Source organism: Ixodes scapularis, unplaced genomic scaffold (assembly GCF_016920785.2).
Source record: "Ixodes scapularis isolate PalLabHiFi unplaced genomic scaffold, ASM1692078v2 PGA_scaffold4__175_contigs__length_147842914, whole genome shotgun sequence".
Classification (NCBI taxonomy): Eukaryota; Metazoa; Arthropoda; class Arachnida; order Ixodida; family Ixodidae; genus Ixodes; species Ixodes scapularis.
This window is the reverse complement of record NW_024609879.1, coordinates 101,436,553-101,456,333: the sequence shown is the minus strand read 5'-3', so window position 1 is coordinate 101,456,333 and position 19,781 is coordinate 101,436,553. Positions and strand designations below refer to the sequence as shown.

At 44.0% G+C, this 19,781-nt stretch overlaps 1 protein-coding gene across 1 annotated transcript in view; it reads left to right on the top strand.

Moving 5' to 3' along the window:
- LOC8034786 (neuroendocrine convertase 2) overlaps positions 1-19,781 on the top strand; it is a 182,824-nt gene that overhangs the window by 125,373 nt on the left and 37,670 nt on the right. The window contains exons 4-5 of the mRNA XM_040206566.3: positions 15,383-15,491; positions 16,891-16,928. Of these exons, the coding sequence (XP_040062500.1) occupies positions 15,383-15,491; positions 16,891-16,928 (147 nt within the window). The remainder of the gene's footprint in view (positions 1-15,382; positions 15,492-16,890; positions 16,929-19,781) is intronic.

Below are 19,781 nucleotides of genomic sequence, written 5' to 3'. Positions count from 1 at the left end.
AACTTCCAACTTGACATTCTTCGCCAAAAATGGAACGGAAAAAAATGTAATGCCTAGAACACGTTTGCGACTGATTTTTTTTTTTTAGATAAACAGCGCGCAAGACACGAGGACACGGTACAAGAAAACAGAGACAGGACAAGCGCTTGTCTTTTGTTTTCTTCTAGAATGTCCTTGTCTTCTGTGCGCTGTTTATCACCATGTTCAATGCATACCCACTCACTCAACTCACCAACTTCCCAAGGGTTTGTTTACCGCGTCCTTAAAAGTGGTCCCTTCATTTCCGCCTGACGACGTCGCACAAGTGTCATGCCCTCGCCGGACGCTATCCTGGGGATTTGACAGCGGCGGCGGTGGTTGCGGCAAACGCCTGCTCGGGTGCAGGTCGCTGTCCACCTTGAAAGTCGGCGGAAGCTTCAGTAGCCAGTAATTTGGGGACTCGAAAACAATACCAACACTCGCGTTCGCTCGTTCTGCTCGTCCAGGACTTCTATCACTTACCATCAGGACCGCGACATCCGACAACATGACAGGCCTGCTTCTGTGACGCCATGTGTTGCCCACTTCAGGACCGCTTTCAATACCCGTGCATAATAAGACGCTAAACATAACAGTTGGAAGACGCGTTCCAGACACCTTAGTAACAAGTACAAAATGTTTAAAAAAATACGACTTTTTTGGGTTTTTTTTTTCCGCAAAAGTAAGCTAAGCATTGCCTAACGCTCATTCCCTGTTTGAATGTAGCGATAGCGGTCACAACCAGATGCCCAAGTTTTAGAACGAACCGTTATCATGTTCAAAATTTATAAGCAATTTTCTCACATGAGTTGCTATCTTCCACGAATAATGAGACGCTGCGCATGCGTCCACAACCCAGTGACTTTGGATTTGGTGCCTGGGTGACAAGCGCTGGTCTGTACTCGAAAATAGCTCGTCCCCCAAGAGAGAGCGCAATGTAAGGTGCTGACAGCTGCGATACTGCCGCACTGCCGTGACGTAATATGCTATTGGTAGCAATGGCTGCCTTCCCTTATATATGCTGCTAACCAGTTCTTTAAACCGGGGTCAGACTGCTTATGGATCATACGAAAGGCAGTCTTGAAACAGATTCGAACGCAATTCATCACAAGATCCGTGCTTCGAAGGCCGCATGGCAACGAGATCAAGGAGAACCTTGGCAGGCGGCATACGAACCACGGACATCCCAGTGACTGATGTTTGCACACTGTCTTTTGCATGATCTATTAGCAGTGTGATCCCGGCTTTCCGACTATTAACAAAAGAGGATTCGGCATTTGAAAAAAAAAGGAAGGGAATTGGCCGGAAAAGGAACGTTGTTTTGTTTACCGCTATCAACAGCTAGAGGCTATAGACGTTTTGCACACACGCCATATTGCAGCGGCCATTACTGACCTTCTCTCGTCTTACCGAAATACCAAGCCACTGAAGCGCGCTTTGAGGAGCCTCCAGAAAAGCCAATGCTGGGGAGGACACAGTCGGATCTAGAATGTCAATAACCTGTCCTGCTGGGGCAATGATGAAGCGAAGTGATCAAAATAAAAGGAAACAAAAACTGAAGGTCTCTGATGGTGGCGCCCATGAACAGCTGCTGAAAGGCGTCTGTCTATACGGTTAGCAAAGAACTCAAGGGCGAGATGTTGTTTTGCCCACTGAAGTGAATTGCGACTGCTCGAGGCGAAGCTCGGTCGCACACGTAATCAATCCCTCTTTCTTTTTTGGCGCCTTTTTTCTCGTACGTGAAAAGACGTGTTTTGACCGACTTGGTCGCCGTATAGCGTCGTTTGACTGTGGCTCCACTCGGGGTCGGGTGGAAAACTAAAAACAAATATGTTTTCTTTTTATCTATTTTTTTTTTTTTCAGAATCTTTTTATGTAACCGCTCCATCTGGCGCGAGGGCGTCGGAAGCAATGCGGAACGACAATCGATCGTTTTATGTTTCTAGAGCCGCGGAGGCTGCATCGCAAACACTTCGAAAGAGAAGAGTGGGAGGGGAAAGGGCGTATTCCTAGCACGTGTGATTCGCTCATTTTACGTTCTTCTTTTTTATTGTTGTTGTTTTCTTATAGCTGTCGGTTTTTTTTTTACTTTTTTTTATTTATACGGCTTTAGTTGATTATGATTTATACCGACTCCAGATAGTAACGCACTATAGAAAAAAATATAAAAAAGTAATTCAGCGCAACATGAAGCGCGAAGGCTCAGAGAAAAAAGACGGGTGAACCGAATATATCGCGGGTGGTTCTCCCCATGGCATCCTTTTTCAACTTCGACGTGTAAATTTACTAGAAAGCGCACTAAATGCAACAAAAAAATCAAAACAATATTAGATACTCTTTTAATTCGCCGTACCGTATTTGAATTTAATGGGGCGTACCATGAACAATTATCAGTGAGATTTCATCTTCAAGGTTCATTCACATTTTGCTTGTAACCCAGACCAATTCTTAGAAAAACCACAACATCACCGCTTCTCGCGAAAAAAGTTCTCCATGCGCTCGGCTAAAACATCGGTAAAAATCAAAGAGAAACTTCGGAGAAGGTTTTGAACTGAGGACTACGACTGTTTTCAGCTAAGGCAGTGTCTTTGAATTTCAAGGTATAATTTTTTTCCCCGATATTGTGTGTAGTTTTATATTTATCTGGCTCAAAGTTTGGTTTCGGACGTTTACAGCAAAACCGAAACTATCTGCTAGAGGGATGGCAACACTGATCATCAGCCGTGCGTGTCGTACAAATCACTGACACAGCTAGAGACAGGAAAAACAGAGGAAAATTGGGAATCCCTCCTGCGTGGCTCCGGCCCAAAATCTCCACCCTGTCTTCCAGTGGGTCCTGTGCCGGGGTAGCGCCGACTAGGTTTGACCATAAAAAAATTAGAGACTCCCTCGCCGGGCACAAGAGGTGGGGGTGACGTTTTTTAGTTTTCTTGCCCGATCCCCCCAAAGGCCATTCTGATGATATCCCACACCAATGGTAATAGTAACAAAATTTCAGAGGGGAAAAAAAATTGGCAAAGGAAGGAAGTCATGTATTTGGTTTTTAATTTCTAGGCTAGGTGGCGGAAGTTACCCCCTGCTATAAAGGGTACAGCCGTTAGCATCTATCAATTCATGTCGCCGCGACGTGACGTCATCGTGGTGCTGCGGTACGCGGCACAACCAATCAGCTTCAGCTGCACTGCGACGTGACGTCACGGGGGCGCTGCGCCAGTGTTGCTTGACTAAAAGCTAAGCCGCTTGTCGTCCTCTTAAGAGCAGCTGGTCACATCTTTAAAATCGGTTTTAGTGGAGTACACGGCTTTACTTTGGCGTAATATTTCGGCCGTGATCATATTTTGTGCCACTGAAGTGATACCCAGTAATTTATTTTAGTTTCGTTTTCGACAGGAGTTGTTCTTTAAGAATTATTTCATATAGCTTAAAAAAAAACAAAAAAACGCGAGGCTTCAGAGGTTGTGTTGCGGCCTTCTTATTCGTACAATAAATTATTCCATAAACTGAATAATAATTTTTGTTTTTAATTCTACAGTGAATATTCTTTTAAATCGTACGATGGTTCAGCTGTTATATTGTAAGATTAATGATTTCATATATCCTGTGATAAATTATTTCGCACATCGTAAATAGAATTGTTCCTGGAATCGTTCCTTAGACCTCGCGATGAATGATTACCTGAATTCAGCGGTGGATTATTCTTTAGATTGTTCAATAAATCTTTTACAGTGTTCCTTCTTATAGTAACTATAAGACTTTTCTTTTTACTTTAGCTAGTTACAACATAAAATAAATAATTCACGTTCAATACTTCCGAAACGCACATTACTTCTTTTTTTTCTCTCTCTCTCTCTCTCACGAACAAGCACTTACTGAAACATTTCAAGAACTTACAAGCAGCGTTCACCCCTCCACCCTCAGCTAGAGTCAACATGCCACCAATAGTCATCGTAAACTCGCGCTGTGAATGACAATGCAGGGGGCACCCGCAGTGCTCCGCACATTGTTAGAAATCGCATATTCCCGTCACCGCAGCGACTGGAGAACAGTAGTCGAGAGTTGCACTTATGCTCTGAAGTAAAAAAAAAAAAAATATTTTAATGATTAGAAACTTGATTGTGCAGTCATTTAGTCCAGCCAGACTAAAGTAAATCTTTGAGAAAACCAAATTTATGCCGTTTTTTAATCTTAATCTTTTTACATGCTGTACGGCAGCCGTTTACAAAAACAAAGCTGACACCGACGTGTTTTCCGCGGGTTACTAAAACCTCACCCGAAAAAAGTGACGAAAAATATTCTGTCATAATCTCACTCACTCAAAAAAGCCATCTGCTCAAATGTCTCGTCCAAAGCCGGCTTTGTGTCTTTTCTTCTGTGTTTTCAACGCTCACCCGCTGCTGATATCCTCCGCTATGTTCGACAAACACGTTTCTCCTTCTTTTTTTTTTTTTCGCGTGACCAAGGCCGACGATTTTTGTTTACAGAGGATTGCGGAGAGAAGGAGGAAACCTTTCCGACAATGGCGGTCGTCGGACGATCGTCAAGGAAGGTTTACCAATAAGCCGCTTAGGCGCCATGCCGTTGTCTCTCACTGAGCCTCTAAAGATGGCGCCTTCCTTGAACTTCTCTTCTCTAAGAAGAGGGAAGAAAACAGTATGTAAAGGCCCACTCATACGCTTGCGTTTGCTTAGGACCGAGCTCTTCTGATCACTTACGACGAGAGAAGACTAGGAAGGCTCTAGTTAAAGTGGGTACAACTGCTAGATCGGGGATCACGGGATATGGACTCCATTTAATTGCTAAATTTTGCTTGGAGTGTACGTGGCAAAGGGTCGCTTTGTTTTCTAACTGAGGTCATAAAAGTCCATTAACGTGCTTGAATAATTTACGCAAGGTATAAATGATTACTTTTCTATAGGCACCAGTCTTGTTTCGATAGGTTAAGTATTTGTTTAACGCAAAAAAAGGTTAATGCCACCATCTTGGACGCTGTTGCCTGTCTGGCAACCCTGCCTTCTCCTCTCGACGTGGACCGAGACTCTTCAGCTTACAAAGGGGTCGTGTTTTCCAGAGCTCCTGCGAAGCTAAGTAATTTTCGGTGTATTTAGTTTAGTTGCGGGTGTGTTTATGGGGTAGTAGAAAATGGTTTTTAAAGTAGCGACAGGATAGGCTTGCTTGTTGGATCTTCTTCGTTGGTGGTGTTGCGCGCTAAAGGCAAGAGGCACACCCCATTGGAGTTGATCCTCCAGGTTTACAGCCCTGCTGTAAAGCATTTTTGGTCTTATACTAGTGGTTTTATTGGTAAAAGAAAGCAGTTTTTTAATGTAGTGATAGGATAGTCGGGTTAAAGCAGGCTTTTTAGGTAGGGTCACGAGACCGAACCACCTGCACGTTTGAAACTTTTGGCGGGCTAGTTGGTTGTGTGGGCAGAGGCGTACCCAGGCTTTCTTGGTTTAGAGTTTTGGTGGGATATTTGTCATGGGGTCGCGCTGTGTGTCGGTAGACAATGGTGAATACGCGACAGAAGAAGGATGAGCAGCCTAAAGTAAAAGAAGGACCCAATGTAGAATGTGAGGAGTGTGGCCGTTGGTGCTGCATGATGGAGACGGAGTTCAACACTGTAGCTGAAGCCGAGGAGAGCAGCTCTACCTGCCAGAGTCGCGACAAGGTAGAACTTGGTTTTAGGAAAATAGGAAGGGAATGGGCGGATACGGTTCAGGAGTTGAAGCGGGAGATAGGCGTAGAGCGGGAGAAGCGGTTATAGCTCGAGGCGCAGGTGGCAGATTTGATTAAGGGCACCAAAGCGGATGTGGGGGATGTGACCAGGAAATGGGAAAGTAAGGTAAATAGCGTGGCGGGAGAGCTGAGGCGAGAACGGGAACAGCGAGCCGAACTTGAGTGACAGGTGGAGGAGCTTAGACAGGGGGAAGAGTGGCAGGTGGAGTTGGAGGAGCATAAAAAGAGGTGTGAGAAGATGGTGCAGCAACTGACAGGAGTAGTTAATAAGAAAGAGGGGAGGTGGCAGAGAAGACGGTGGTGGGGGCGGCAGACATAGGGGGCCAGTTAATTAGTGACGAGGTGTTTGACTGTGTAGGAAAGGAGCCTGCACAGCTGTATAGTGCTGCAGTACAGCAGGGTTCGAGGAAGGCAGCCAAAGTTGAGGCAGAGAAAGCACAGATAACTAGAGGGGATGAAGACAGGCAGTCGGGGGTTAAGGAGGTGCTGGTGGTAGGAGACTCAAACATAACAAGTGTTAGGGAGGGGCTGTTGGACAGGGTGAAAAGGGATGGGAAGGTAAATGTAGTGGCACAGTCAGGAAAGTGCGTGGTATGGCCAAAGCGAAGAGGAGGCGTGGGAAAACAGGGAGGGAGAGAACCTAGTTGTAGTGCACGCAGAACTAAATTATGTGTTAAAGGGACGGAGCCAGAACCTCACCAGGCAGATAGAGTTGGGGTTACGTAAGCTGAGGGAGGTCTCCGAGACTGCATTTGCAAATATGCACCGTCCCAGAGGTCTGGGGACAGTCTTTGCAGATAGAGAAGCGGGTGGTGGAAGCTAACCGGGTGATAAGGAGGTTGAGGCGACGATTTGGGTACGGAGTAATGGAAGTAAACAGGGTGGTGTACGAGGCTCGCTCCGACCCTTTTACATGGGGCATCCACTACAGAGGAACCACTGGGAGCACGGTAGGCGATAGGATTGGACGTCATATCATACATTTTTTGGGGGGTCCCAGATCCCCGAGGGTGCCAGTGTGAATCAGGGCCAAAATGTAGAGGCAGAGGGGAGGGTTTCAGAGGGTGAAAGGAAGCCTCGCAGGAATAGGAAAAAGAAACAGCTTAACATGGGGTTTATAAACATGCAGGGGGTTGGAAGAGAATAAAGTGGGAGTGGATTGAGGAGCAATTAGAGAGCGAAAACTTTGCAGTGTATGGATTAGCAGAAACACATCTGAGGGATATGGAAGAACCACCATACATACCAGGATATCATTGGATGGGATGCAACCGGGCCAATGGGGAACGCAAGGGAGGGGTATTAGGGGTGTTAGTTCAGGGTCAGGGATGGGAAAGGGAACGAGAGGGCTGCAGGGAACACATGTGGGTCAAAGGCAATATTGGGGGTTTGGACACAATCCTGGGTTTTGTTTATCTAAAAACAGAGAGTGATGCAGGGGAGGAAAATCCAGAACACTTGACATGTATATCAGGAGACGTTAGGGAAATCGGCACTAACAAGGAAAAATTATCTTGAGGGACATGAATGCACATTTGGAAGACTTTGATGGACATAGAGATACAACAGGGAGGATGTTAGAGGGGTTCTGCGGAGCTCTTGATCTGGTATTGGTTAATGCTCAGGTAAAATGTGATGGAAAAATAACATGGAAAAGAAAGAACTTCCACTCGACTGTTGACTACTGTTTAATGTCGCGTAAGATATACAACAAATTAGGAGGGATGGAAATAAATAAGGAAGGCACAAAATGTCTGGGGAGCGAGCATAAGAGGATCAAGATCAGATTTGGCACAGTAAAACCATAAATGCAAAATCAAAAACAAGAAGGTAGGAATAACTTAAATAATAAACAACTACAGGAGTATCTCAGCGAATCGAGAACATAGTATCCAAGCAACCGGAAAGAGAATGGACACATGAAGACTTAATTAGTGTTTTCAAAAGAGAGTTTGAGAAATATCGAATCAAACAAGGAGGAAGAAAATAAAAACGCAAGCTCAAAAGCTGGTGGGATAAACAGGTTAAGGCAGCAATATCGAGACGCCAGGCGGCATCTAAAGAACACAGGTGGGCAAAAAAAGAAGGGGGCCACACAAGCCGAAGCAGCATCAAAATGGGAGGAATTTCAGGAAAGAAAGCAGGAGGCATCAGCATTAATACAGGCCAAAATTGGGAAGGCAGGGGTCCAGTTGATGATAGAGATAAACCAGAAGGATAGGAATGCGGCAGAAAGGTTCTGGGAACACATCAATGCGCAGGTAAAAAAACCGAGGGGTACCAGTAGACACTAACCACACAGGAAGGGGCAAAGGTAGAGGAGGAAGACGCAAGAAAATACATTAGACATACAATCGAAGCAGCATTTTCGGAGTTAGAATCAGGTCAGGCCGTAGGGGATGGTAGCGTCTGCACAACACAAGAGGAGGATCATAGTAAAGAAGAGAAAATGACCACTGGGGAATGGGAAAAAGCAGAAGGAAGGGTTCCGGCTGGAACTGCGACAGGTCCAGACGGCGCACCAATAAGATTGATAAAAGTTCTAGGCAAAACAAGCAAATTGAAACTATGGCACGTGATTGACCAGATACGTATGGGAGTGGAGGTACCCAGTGGCTGGAAATTGAGCAGGATGAGATTATTATATAAGGGCAAGAAAGACAAAAAAAGTATCAAATCATATCGATCAATCACAGTAACTTCAGTAGTATACAGGCTAGCTATGCAAATTGTAAAAAGAAGAATGGAAGAATCGGCAGAGAGAAAGCAGATTCTAGGGGAGCTTTAAAACGGTTTCAGGAAAGGTAGACGACTAGATGATAATTTATTCATAATCACTCAACGCATAAAGATAGCAGTGACAAGTCAAAGGCCACTATGGGTAGCATTTTTAGACACCAAAGGGGCATATGACAATGTGAATCAGGAAAAACTCTGGAACCAACTGAAGAGATATGGACTAGAGGGAACCATGTTTAAGTTTCTAGAACGGGTTTGTACGGAGAATAGGGTGGTTATAACATGGAAAACCGAAACTACAAGACCAGCCACAATAAAAAGAGGTCTTAGACAGGGTTGCCCATTGTCGCTCCTGCTCTTTATGATATACCTCAGTGAGATGGAAAAAAAGGTTAGAATGGTGCAACCTAGGTTTTGACCTGACTTAGATGGAGGAAGGATATAAAGTAAATCAAGTATTGACAGGGTTAATGTATGCAGACGACATTGTACTCGTATCAGAAAGTTGTCAGACAATTCAGGAACTGATTAGGATTTGCAGCAGGGAAGGGGACAATTTAGGACTAAAATTTGGTAGTGACATGTCTGGTATAATAGTTTTCAACGACGAGAAGGATGAGCCCCTGGAGGTACAAGACACATTGATAGAACACGTAGAAAAGTACAAATATCTGGGAGCATGGTTAAGTGAAGGAGGACGGTATCTAAAAGTCCATGAAGATATTGTAATAAAAAAGGGGAAACGAGATCCGGCTATCATAAAACACAGGGCACCATGGAACTATAATAGATATGAATTCGTTAAGGGTGTATGGAAGGGAGTCACGGTGCCAGGACTGCCATTTGGGAATGCGGTCTTGTGTATGAGGTCAGAAATCCTGACAGGTTTAGAGATACAGCAAAGGAGTGTGGGTAGGTTGGCGGGGGGGCACATGGGAATACACCAAATGAGGGAGTACAGGGGGATACAGGTTGGGCATCTTTCGAGAGTAGAGAAGCGATCAGTAAAGTAAAATTTGAACCAAGACTAGCTGAAAATTTTGATACACGGTGGGCAGCGAAAGTGTACAAGTATCTACATATGAAAAGTCTAAACATTAGGTGGACAAACCGAACCCACAAGCTGAGATTTAAATACATTCAATAAGATGGAGCCGATCAGAGCATATCAGTAGAAAAGGGAGTAAAGAAATCAGAGATGAAATTGTGGGAAGAGAGAATGCAGGGGGAATCAGCTTTAACAATATGCAGAGCACAAAAACAAGAAATGAAGAAGGAACAGCTGTATGATAATTCAGTGGGGAGCTCTTTCTTGTTTGAAGCTAGAACGGGGGTGCTACGAACGAAAACGTATAGGGCTAAACTCCAGGAAGTAGACACTCTGTGCGACGTATGCAATCGCGAAAGGGAAACTATAGAGCATGTAATTTTAACGTGTACAAGGCTTCGTCCCACCCTTTTTGGGGAGATGACTATGGATTTGGAGGGGGCACTGGATTTTCCGGACATGAATGGACGAATGGATAAGGAAAGAATCGCGGTAACTACAAGGAGATTGAAAGATTGGTGGAAGAGATCTAGGAAAGGATAAAAAAATACAGATAAAAATAAGCAATAAATTCAATTTAAAAGAGAGGGGAGTCTGTTATAACAATATTCATACAAATTAAAAAAAAAAGGGATGACGAAATGTTGGGCTAGGTGGCGCAAACTGCCGCCCGTTACAAAGGGTATAGCTATTACCATCCATCCATCCGTTTGCGATTCCCGGAGTAACGAGGAAGCGAGAAAGGCTACGCCAAGGCGTCCGTTGCTTGCAATGAGAGGCGAGAGGAGGAAAGGAGTATGGGGCAACAAAGCGGGCGTCTGCTCTCGTGCAGGCAACATTCGCGCATATCCTTTCCTAATCCTCTCTTTCAGGCGCTGCCATTAAACTGCAAATGCCCTCCAGGTTTTAAGTTGCGCCCACCCTAACTAGAGCCTCCCTAGAGAAGACACAGGCACGCTGGCGCCACCTATGACAGGACCTTGGAACTGCATTTCACTAGAGCGAAAATTTTCCGGTACTTGCGAGATCAAATGTACTTATATCTATGAGAAAGAATTGTCTACAACATTGTCAAAAAAGCGCAGTAAAAAAATTATCTGCAAAAAACAGTGTTCCACGGCCACAAAATAGACGGCACCAGTGTGTTTTCTCGTCCTAACAGATCTCAAGAGGATTTAAAGAGCGAGGTCGTAAGCAGTCGTAAGTGTGTGAACCGGCCTTAAAATTGTGAAATCGGGAAAAATAGCAAGACACCTCTTTTAGCCGAGCTAGTTTCGACTACGGCAATTGGTTTTGTTCGCTTTTGTACCCTTATGCGTTAAGCTTGTGCTTAAGTCGTTGAAACGCTGGTATATGGGCAAGACCACTAGACGGGCAGCGCTCAAACCGTAGGTCCGTACTATAGCCCATTCAAATTTTGAGGCCGTAAAATAAGACTTAATAAAGGTAATCTTGATCAATCATAGTTATACCCAATACCCGTTGTAAGCGACATTTTCTTCACTTGAGAATCATCAACTGATGATAATTGACGAGCGATAAGGCTGAACATTTATTTAGTGGCCAAAGATGGTCTTTCAATGTCAGCTGTCTTAGCTATCTGCATGTTTACAAGCTTTCTTTTTAGCGCCGAAGAAAATAATAAAAACAAAAATACCGGTACAAGTTTCACGATCACAATCTAGAGGCGTTTTAAAAGCTGGTATTGAAGTGGTTTTCCCAGGTAATAGAGAAGGAATAATAATAATAAGAAGAAGAATGGTAATAATGATAATAATAATAATTATTAATATTATTAGTTTTTTCTTGCAGCACTGGTCCTGGAGGAGCGATAGCGTTTCTAAACTCGCTTCCTTGCAAAACCGCCTCGTACGAACGTGTCGCTGTAAAACGTTCACTGTCCCCAAGCTTCTGAACGCGCAACGTTTACAACGGATTCGCGAGCCCCTGTTCCCTTCATGCTGAGTTTCACTTTGGTGAAGCACCTGTGGGCAGCATGTTGTTTGCGATCGATTAGGTGCACAGTATCGAAAACAAAACAAAACAAAAACAGACACCAGTATTAATTAGAATATTGAAATACTAAACAAACCCTGAGATTAAGGCGAAAATTAACAAATAATTGCAACTAGAACAATAGTTTTAGTCATTATTCTCTTACAAAGGCTTTTGCTTACCGCCATATCCATTTCCCATTTAGATTTCTATTGCCGCCGCGAGTATGGCTTCCCCTCAAGCGAAGTGTTGCTGCGGAAAGTAGCCTTTACAGATCAGCAAGCTAGGGAATCTTATCATGTCGTATTACACCTGAGACTGCGGTGGAAGAAATCGGAAGAACTTTCAGTAGAAGGAACGTTCTTGAGATGTTTTCTGTGACTGTTCCTTCTACTGAAAGTTCTTCTGATTTCTTCCACCGCAGTCTCAGGTGTAATACGACATGATTAGCTACCACCAGCTCGCCTGCACTCTCACCGTCTTTTCACTAATAGGGAATCTTTATTCGTGAAGTCAGGTATATGCAATCCCCAAAACAAATTAGATGATAAAATTATGGTCGTCAACAATCAATCAATATCTTTTCATATTACTCGATTCCTAACAAGAACACATTAAGGTTATAATTACAGTATTTGTTTTCTTTTCTTTCTAACACACTGATTGGTTTCGTGATTTTAGCGACACTTCAACTTTCAAAGGTGTGACCTTCACAGCGTGTGCATGAGGTGGGCTTTTTCTCATGTAGGGTCCTTTTGTGGCAAAGCACCCTTTACAGAGCAGAATGTCGTAATCTTTATTTATTTATTTATTTTGCTAAAGCCGACGACGATATATGGGTATCGGTGGCCGTGGGGGCAAGCGCGCACTAAAGTCGCTGGATTCCGGGAGAGTAGCGCCATTGCCTTCCCTGCCTGCTAGCCGGACACAAACAGATACTAACATACGGACGACCAAAACCTCGCAAGGTGATTGGATGATGGGTGTCCGTTGCCATGGCAATCGCCATTTTGGCCCCTCCACACCTTCCAAGCTTCGAGAGGGTCGTTCTAAACCAGTCGCACCAAGATTGCTCTGGAGCATCATCGTCCTGGAAGCGTTCCTCACCAATATACGCGTCTCTGGCATTGTGTATGCAATCAACTTATCAATCGCGCCCATCTCCACGGATCTCTTACGATGATATTGGTCTTTTTGCGAATCGGAAGACAATAAAATTAGTTTTGAATGCCTGCAAGCACCGACACCGCATGTGGTGGCGCTACAAAGATGTACGCTTGTTTCGCCGGTGCGTGGATATCAAAATCTCGGTATACAAGGAGCGTATCTATAAAGCTACCCATAACCAGCGAATTTAGATTGGCTCACCAAAAACGGAGAGGTCAAGCGGAAATTGCTCATTTCATGATCCAAAATGGCGATCATACGGGGAGCTTGGTGCTACTTTCACAAGATCCAGTGGCCTTAGCGCGCGCCAGCTCGGAGCATGTGAAGCGAAAGCTCGCGCTGTAGAACACAGGGACCCTGGGTTTAATCCCCACCCGTGCCCGTTTCGATACGGATGAGTATCGTATCGTTGTGCAGTCGTGCATCACTACCGCGTGATGCACGTAAAAGACCTCAGGCTAGCGGTTGTACTGCACTGGCTACATTTCTCATCTACAGCTGAAAAACCAGACGTCCATCGAGGCTGACAAACTTCCGGCTGTATTATCATACGCACAACATTATTATAAACGAAATAAACAGCTGATTTCAATTACGCTTACTAGTATCCACACGTGTTCTTTTGTGGTAAAGAATTATCATGAATCATACGTAAATCAGCTTTTTATTTTATATTTACTGCTCTCTTTTTTATGAGTTCGTCCAGTCCCATGATTATCATAGGAATGTAGCGTGTTGCGACTTAAAAAAAAAAAAAAAAAAAACAAAGAGAGGCACCTCCTACAAAGTTCTCTGCTCGCCCTGATTGGTGGATTCCTCCTCTCCACATACCACCCCTCCGGGGCTTTCTCTGCTAAAGGATAAAGAGGGATAGGTCGTGTAAGAGGAGCTTTTGTCCCAGTGAAAATAGTAACAGCCAGAAATTGGGCAGTTCTACGCCACCATTCGGTCGATGGCTCGGCATTAGCGTCACCTAGAATTGTACCTTCCTTTGTTTAGATGGAATACAGGTAACCCCGTTTTAAACGAGACAGAAAAGTGGATTTTAGATTTCAAGACGAATTGCTCGAAACTTGGAAACTGTTATTTCAAGGGATAATCCGGATAAATACCTTGACGCGCAGATTCACGCGTTTTCTCTTCCCCGTTTTGGTGGAAAAAGCAAAATGCGCCAAACGCGTCGCGTGGTTTGTAACCACCGACGTCACAGAATCTTGCTGCTGACGAAACAAAATACTGATTAGCAAACCGCTCGATTTTGAAATGCAATTTGTGCACTATTCCTTTCGAGTTAATTGGGTGTACGTGATAGGTTCAACTTATCAAAAAATAGAAGAAAAATTTCTTCTCCTGCCGTGAACCCTTATTTCGCCCTTAATGTTGCTAGGAGTTTTACGTTATAGGTTTGCGTTCGTACTACATTCAACCATTCTTCTATCTTGTGTACCTCGTGTTATTTTGTTTTCTTGACAATCATTTATTTTATCTTATCGGGAAGATGCCGATCATCTTGTCGAGTTTGTAACTTTCAGCAGAATTCATTTTTCTTCTTTTTTCTATTTGTGTACTATCGGAAGCAATATGAAAAAGAAAAGTTAATCTTTCTTCTTTTTAATTTCACGGCTCCCACAACCTTCGTTAAACCTCAACCAGTCAAACAGTACGTAGTTTGGGTCCTAAACTTCCGCTCTAGCCCTCGTCGGGACCATGACAAGTTCAAAATCTGTAGGTACGTCAAAAAAGCGAGGAGGTCTGTTCCTTTCATATTGTTGCTTGTACTGCCTATGTGAACCCCAAGGGACTGGTGCCTCGTCAGGCTTCTTAGCCTATTGTACTAGCCCTTCTTTCAAACCCCGTGTAAAAACAAATTAACGAGATAAAACAAGAGCTTAATGAGGTTCAAAAAGAAAGAAAAGGAGAGCTTTATTTTTTTTTCCTGATATCCGCTGTCTCCAGTAAATCAATACGCCCTTTGACAAGACCTGTACGTCTCATTTGTGCCCGTTGCGGGTTATTTTCTCCCCAAATTTTGCACAAAATGGCTTCTTTGTCATCCACGAACGAGAAAAAAAAAAGAAAGAGAGAAAGAGCATGAATCCATTTTCAATGCTGCTGAATAAATTCTCAAGAAATGTTTGTTCTGGTAGTTTTTGTTTTTTGTTTTTAAGAGTTGTTTTTTAAGGTTTGGGTGGGACGTCAGTACAATGTAAAATATATGTTAGGTACATTATTAGGTTTGTGTGAATGCTTTACTAGAAAATACAGTCTAATTCTCGAAAATCCAATGCCCTTGGCGCAGGCAGCTTTTGCCTAGTCGGAACATCTGGACGCGCGCAGCCTTTTCCCTTTTTAATTTGGAAGGGGGGGGGGGGGGGGGGGGGGGGGGGGCCTGCCGCCATCTATCGTCGTGGAAAGTCTTCGAGACAGCGGAGACAGACGTCTCTGCCGTCTTGGGAAATCCGGTATCTCAGTGCGTCGGCGGCAGCCCTCTTCTTCGGCGCAGCATAGCGCGATGCGCATGCGTTCTCGCGGACGGGGGGGTGTCCCCACCGCTAGGGGAGGATTCGGCGCTGTAGGCGCCTTGTCTATTGAAAATGAGCGGAATAGATTGTGTTCTTCTTGGAAAGTATTTTTTTTTTTTTATGCACACGTCAATGTTTTTGCTTGCATTCTCTTTTTCAGAAAAACGTGGGACAGAACGGAGGCAAGCCGAGGTTGGACCTGAACGTGGAGGCAGCTTGGGCGCAGGGATTCACGGGAAAGAATGTTACGACAGCCATCATGGACGACGGTAAGCTCAATGTTCCTTACTGAGCTTGGGGTTAGAAGTTAAGAGCAAATCATATGAAATAACAAGGAAGTGCGTAGAAAAACTCACAATCCCATTCGTAGACCGGATATTGTTTTGAGGTGCCAGAGATAAAGTTTTCAGATAAATGAACAAGTAATTATATATATATATATATATATATATATATATATATATATATATATATATATGTTATTCTAGCAGAAAAAAACATTAAAGGTATTTTACGTGCCGAGAAAATATGCGCAACAGTGTTTTTGTTCAAATTGAAAAAAAAGTTGGTATTTTGGGTCTTAACTTTAATATTTGTAAACTATGACTTTGAACTCTCTTCGGTTTTGCTGTTGTATGCATTTTGTTTTACAGTGTATTCGAATACCTCCTACATGTATTGTCATGAATTGCCGTAGTTAAACGAGTCCATTTCCTCGCTAGACATCTATTGCTTTTAGCCTTGTCGCCGAAAACCATTGTATTACTTTCTATAGATTTTCTTGAAGGATGTACATATGTATGTATGTATGTATGTATGAATGGATGCATGCATGCATGAATCCATTCATACATACATACGTATGTATATGTGTCAAAAAAAATGTATTCAAAGTAACATAATGTATGTATAACTATGTGTATCACCGTTAAGAAGCAGATCTCAAGAAATTATACGTTCGAAAAGCAATTATTTTTAGTTGCTCCTCCTCGATGTAAAACGGGGAAATATTATATATATGAATCTGAGAAGACATCGATTCGTAGCGAATCGGTTCATCCTAGGCGATTCGTTGCAACGTGAAGAATAAATTGTTTATGTAACTCTTACGATAGTCAGTTACGTCTATTGCTACAGTGTATAAGCTATTGGGGCGCATTAAATGTATGCGTAACGTAAAACAAGAAAAAAAGAGACATGATTTTAATAACATGTAATTGGAGAGGGCAAGTCAGATTAAAAAAGTTTCTAATTGTTTCCGGATTTTCTATTTCTCAATACGCTAGCTTTCATACAGAACTCTGAATTTGTTTATTATTATTTTTCTTAATAGACTTAGGTTTCAAATGACCTAACTCTATCAAAAGGGTGCACCAAACGATACTAAACTATTGTGAAATTTATAGTAAACGGAAATGCATTAGAATGTTCCGACTTTTGTGCATAAATACAAAAAAAATCATTATTCGCTAACAAGCAAAACTTTAAAACAATAAATATAAGTTCATCTTGTATCCGAAGCTAAACGCGCTCAGTTCAATAAAAAAGCGCAAGCCTTAAAAAGCCATTTGATTCTAGCGATATCAGTGTCGTCAAGCGTGTCCCGTCGCGCATAAGAACAACAAACTACGCCCTCAGTTGTTCCTTTTCTTGCTTCCCATTCTCCAGGGGTTGACTACATGCACCCGGACCTTCGGGACAATTACGTGAGTGACCCCTTTCCCTATGCCGCCCTCTCTTAACCACCGTGCGCATCATCGATCTCCGCCTTCTCCCGCGTCTCGTTACTGTTTCTCGCTGTTACGCTAGATGGCGCCCCCTGCTTTCACCGTGCTTCCGCGCGCTGAGGTTGTTAATTGCAAGACTGAGAAGAAAGGAAAAGCGGAGGTAGAGGGAAAGGGCGACGATCACGCCTCGTTGTCTGGCTAGTGGGTTCGAGGATTAATTAGCTCCTGTGAGCGTCGCGCGTGGAACTCCATTAGCGGGAAACAAGCTCTTAAGCGCCCACCTGGCAACAGTGCTTAGACAAGGGTCCGAAATCTGCGGCCCCGCGCCTCGCTCAATCTGTCACCGAGGGACGCGATGAAGGAACTGCCGCGTGCCGTTGTCGGGATCGTTTAGCCGGCTTTGTGCAGGTCCGCTGTGTCGGGGTTGTCCCTACTGGCCTAGCTCAGGGGCGAGCACGCTGCCGTCGAGATAGCTGAGAAAGGGGATGTTACGTAGCTAGGCTTCTCGTACAGACATATGTAGGCGTTACTAAGAACAGTACGTAAATACCGTTACTTGTTACTCGATCAAAACGTAATTAAGTACGTTACTCCTTACAGAAATTAGAAAAAAGTTTACGTTACATCAGCTCAAAATTAACGAGTTACTTTCTCGTTCCTCATAACGTGCCGTTTTTTTTTTTTTTTTTTTTTTTTTTTAAGCACAAGCCGGTTTAAATATTTTGGGCTGTTAATAATGCCTAGCTTTTTAAGACATTCACGGGCAGTTTTTTATTTCTTCTTGCTTGCAGTTTTTCTTTCTTTTCTTCTTTTTGCCTTGAAAGTTACAGACGCGAGCTGGGATAAAGCCAAATAGGTTAACTTGTATTCTACCCGTTCCTCTCCAAAAGTAAGCAAATACAGTTACTTGTTACTTCATTATTATGTACCGAAAATATGTTGCTCGTTTCTCCTCTCAAAAGTAACTAAGTTGCTACTTCGTTACAGAAAAAAGTAAGGTAAACGTTCGGCAGAGGGCTGACGAACGTTTACCTTCAAGAAACATGTAACTACAGCATGTCCACTAACGCTTTGAACCCACTTTAATGGTTCGCAAGAATCCGTTTCTACAGAAGTGTGACTAAGTAGTGGAAGCTTGGAGAGAAAATATCAGCGGACGAACGTACCTTGTTCAAAAAAAGAAAAAGAAACACCTGTGTCGGGCTTTCTGCCGCGGCATTCGCAAACGACGTCCTGACCGGGCTCGCCTAGTTGTATCTGCCGCCGACAGATGTCGGAGGCGTTGAGCGTGCTGGCCAGAGACGTGTATAGAGAGAGCTTGGTCAATGAGAAGTGCGGGCAGAGCCAAGGCGTGCACCAGACGCAGAAAGAGGGCTTGACATGCTCTCTTGGCCAACCAGAAGCCGAAAAGAATCGCACAGCGGTGGTAGCGAGAAACTGTTTTAATCGTAAGTATATGTTGGTATATGGTTTTAATAAGCGGGTAAGAGTGAAAGGCAGTACCTCTTCATGGTTGAAAATAGGGTGCACGTGACGTTTCGATCATGGTCATGCAGAAAGATGTCAGAAACGAATGTGCCGCTCAATAATGTTTTGCTCGGACAGTGTGAGACCGCTCGGACGGCAGCTTCCCGGCCCTCGGGGCCTGGCGCACGGATTATGTCAATCGTTCCTTAGAGTCGCACTCTTTCACCATGATTTTGGATGACCGTGATTGAAACATCACGTGCACCATACTTTCAGTCATCGAGAGTTACTCTGACGCACTTATTAAATCTGTTTCTCGCGACCACCACCAGGGTGTTATTCACGGCTTCTGGTTGGCCACATTAGAATTTTTGAAGACGCCCTGGAACACTCCCAGCCCGCTTTTGGCCAATGGCGCCTCCTCATTTGTCTCCTATACTTCCCAACGAATGGCCAAACTCTCTACAAATACGGCTCTGGTGCTGACTAGCACCAAAGCTGTATTACAAAGAGTTTCCAGCGGCTTGATCGGGGTTACGTGGTCACGTGGTTTATATGCCACGTTTGCAATACGACTTGCTACGAGGTGGCAAAAGCGTTGACCGTCTGTAAACGTCTCCGCCTTTGCACCTGCTTTCCCCCCACCAAGTGTGGCCATTGCGCTTGAGCGAAAACCAGATTTGTGAGAGATAAAGCGTTTGCCCATGCGCCGTGCCGATAGTAGTGCCACCACAGCGACAGGATGCCAGATCCAGCGTGGGTGTATAGCAGGGAAAGTGCAGAAGCCCAGATCGTCTGCAATCGGAAGGTTTTCAGGAGACTGGCGTCTAAATGAACTATCAGAAAATTTTGTCCGAGCCTTTGCCGATAAATACTAGAATAGGTTCTTCATTTTCGAGCGAGATTGTCTGCACTTTCTGAAAATGCGCCGACTCTCTTCTTTTATTCTTGAGATGCCATTGCAAGGCGCTCTCAGTTCCTTTCCGCTGCCAATACCTTTTAAAGTGTAGTGTGTTTTTTTACCTGTAATCACCCACAAAGAAAAATGACTCCTACATTTTCACATAGCATTAGCAAAGTACATTTCAAAGGCGAAAAGCTATGCATGCCACTTAGCCCCTGATAGGATAACAACGGCAGGGAGATCTCAGTTGTACTAATCCCTGCTTTCGCTAACACGTGGGAGTCTTGCGAGCTTTGAGCGTGCACCTGGAGCTAAAGCACGACGGGAAGCACCGAGCGTGTGCTGGAAGCTGGACGTTCGAAAGAGTCGTCCGGCGGTTTTCTTCTCATTTCGTTACGTCACCGATAAGATGCTGTGACGTCACTGGTTGTCAGTCACGTCACAATTTTGCGCGATTCCTC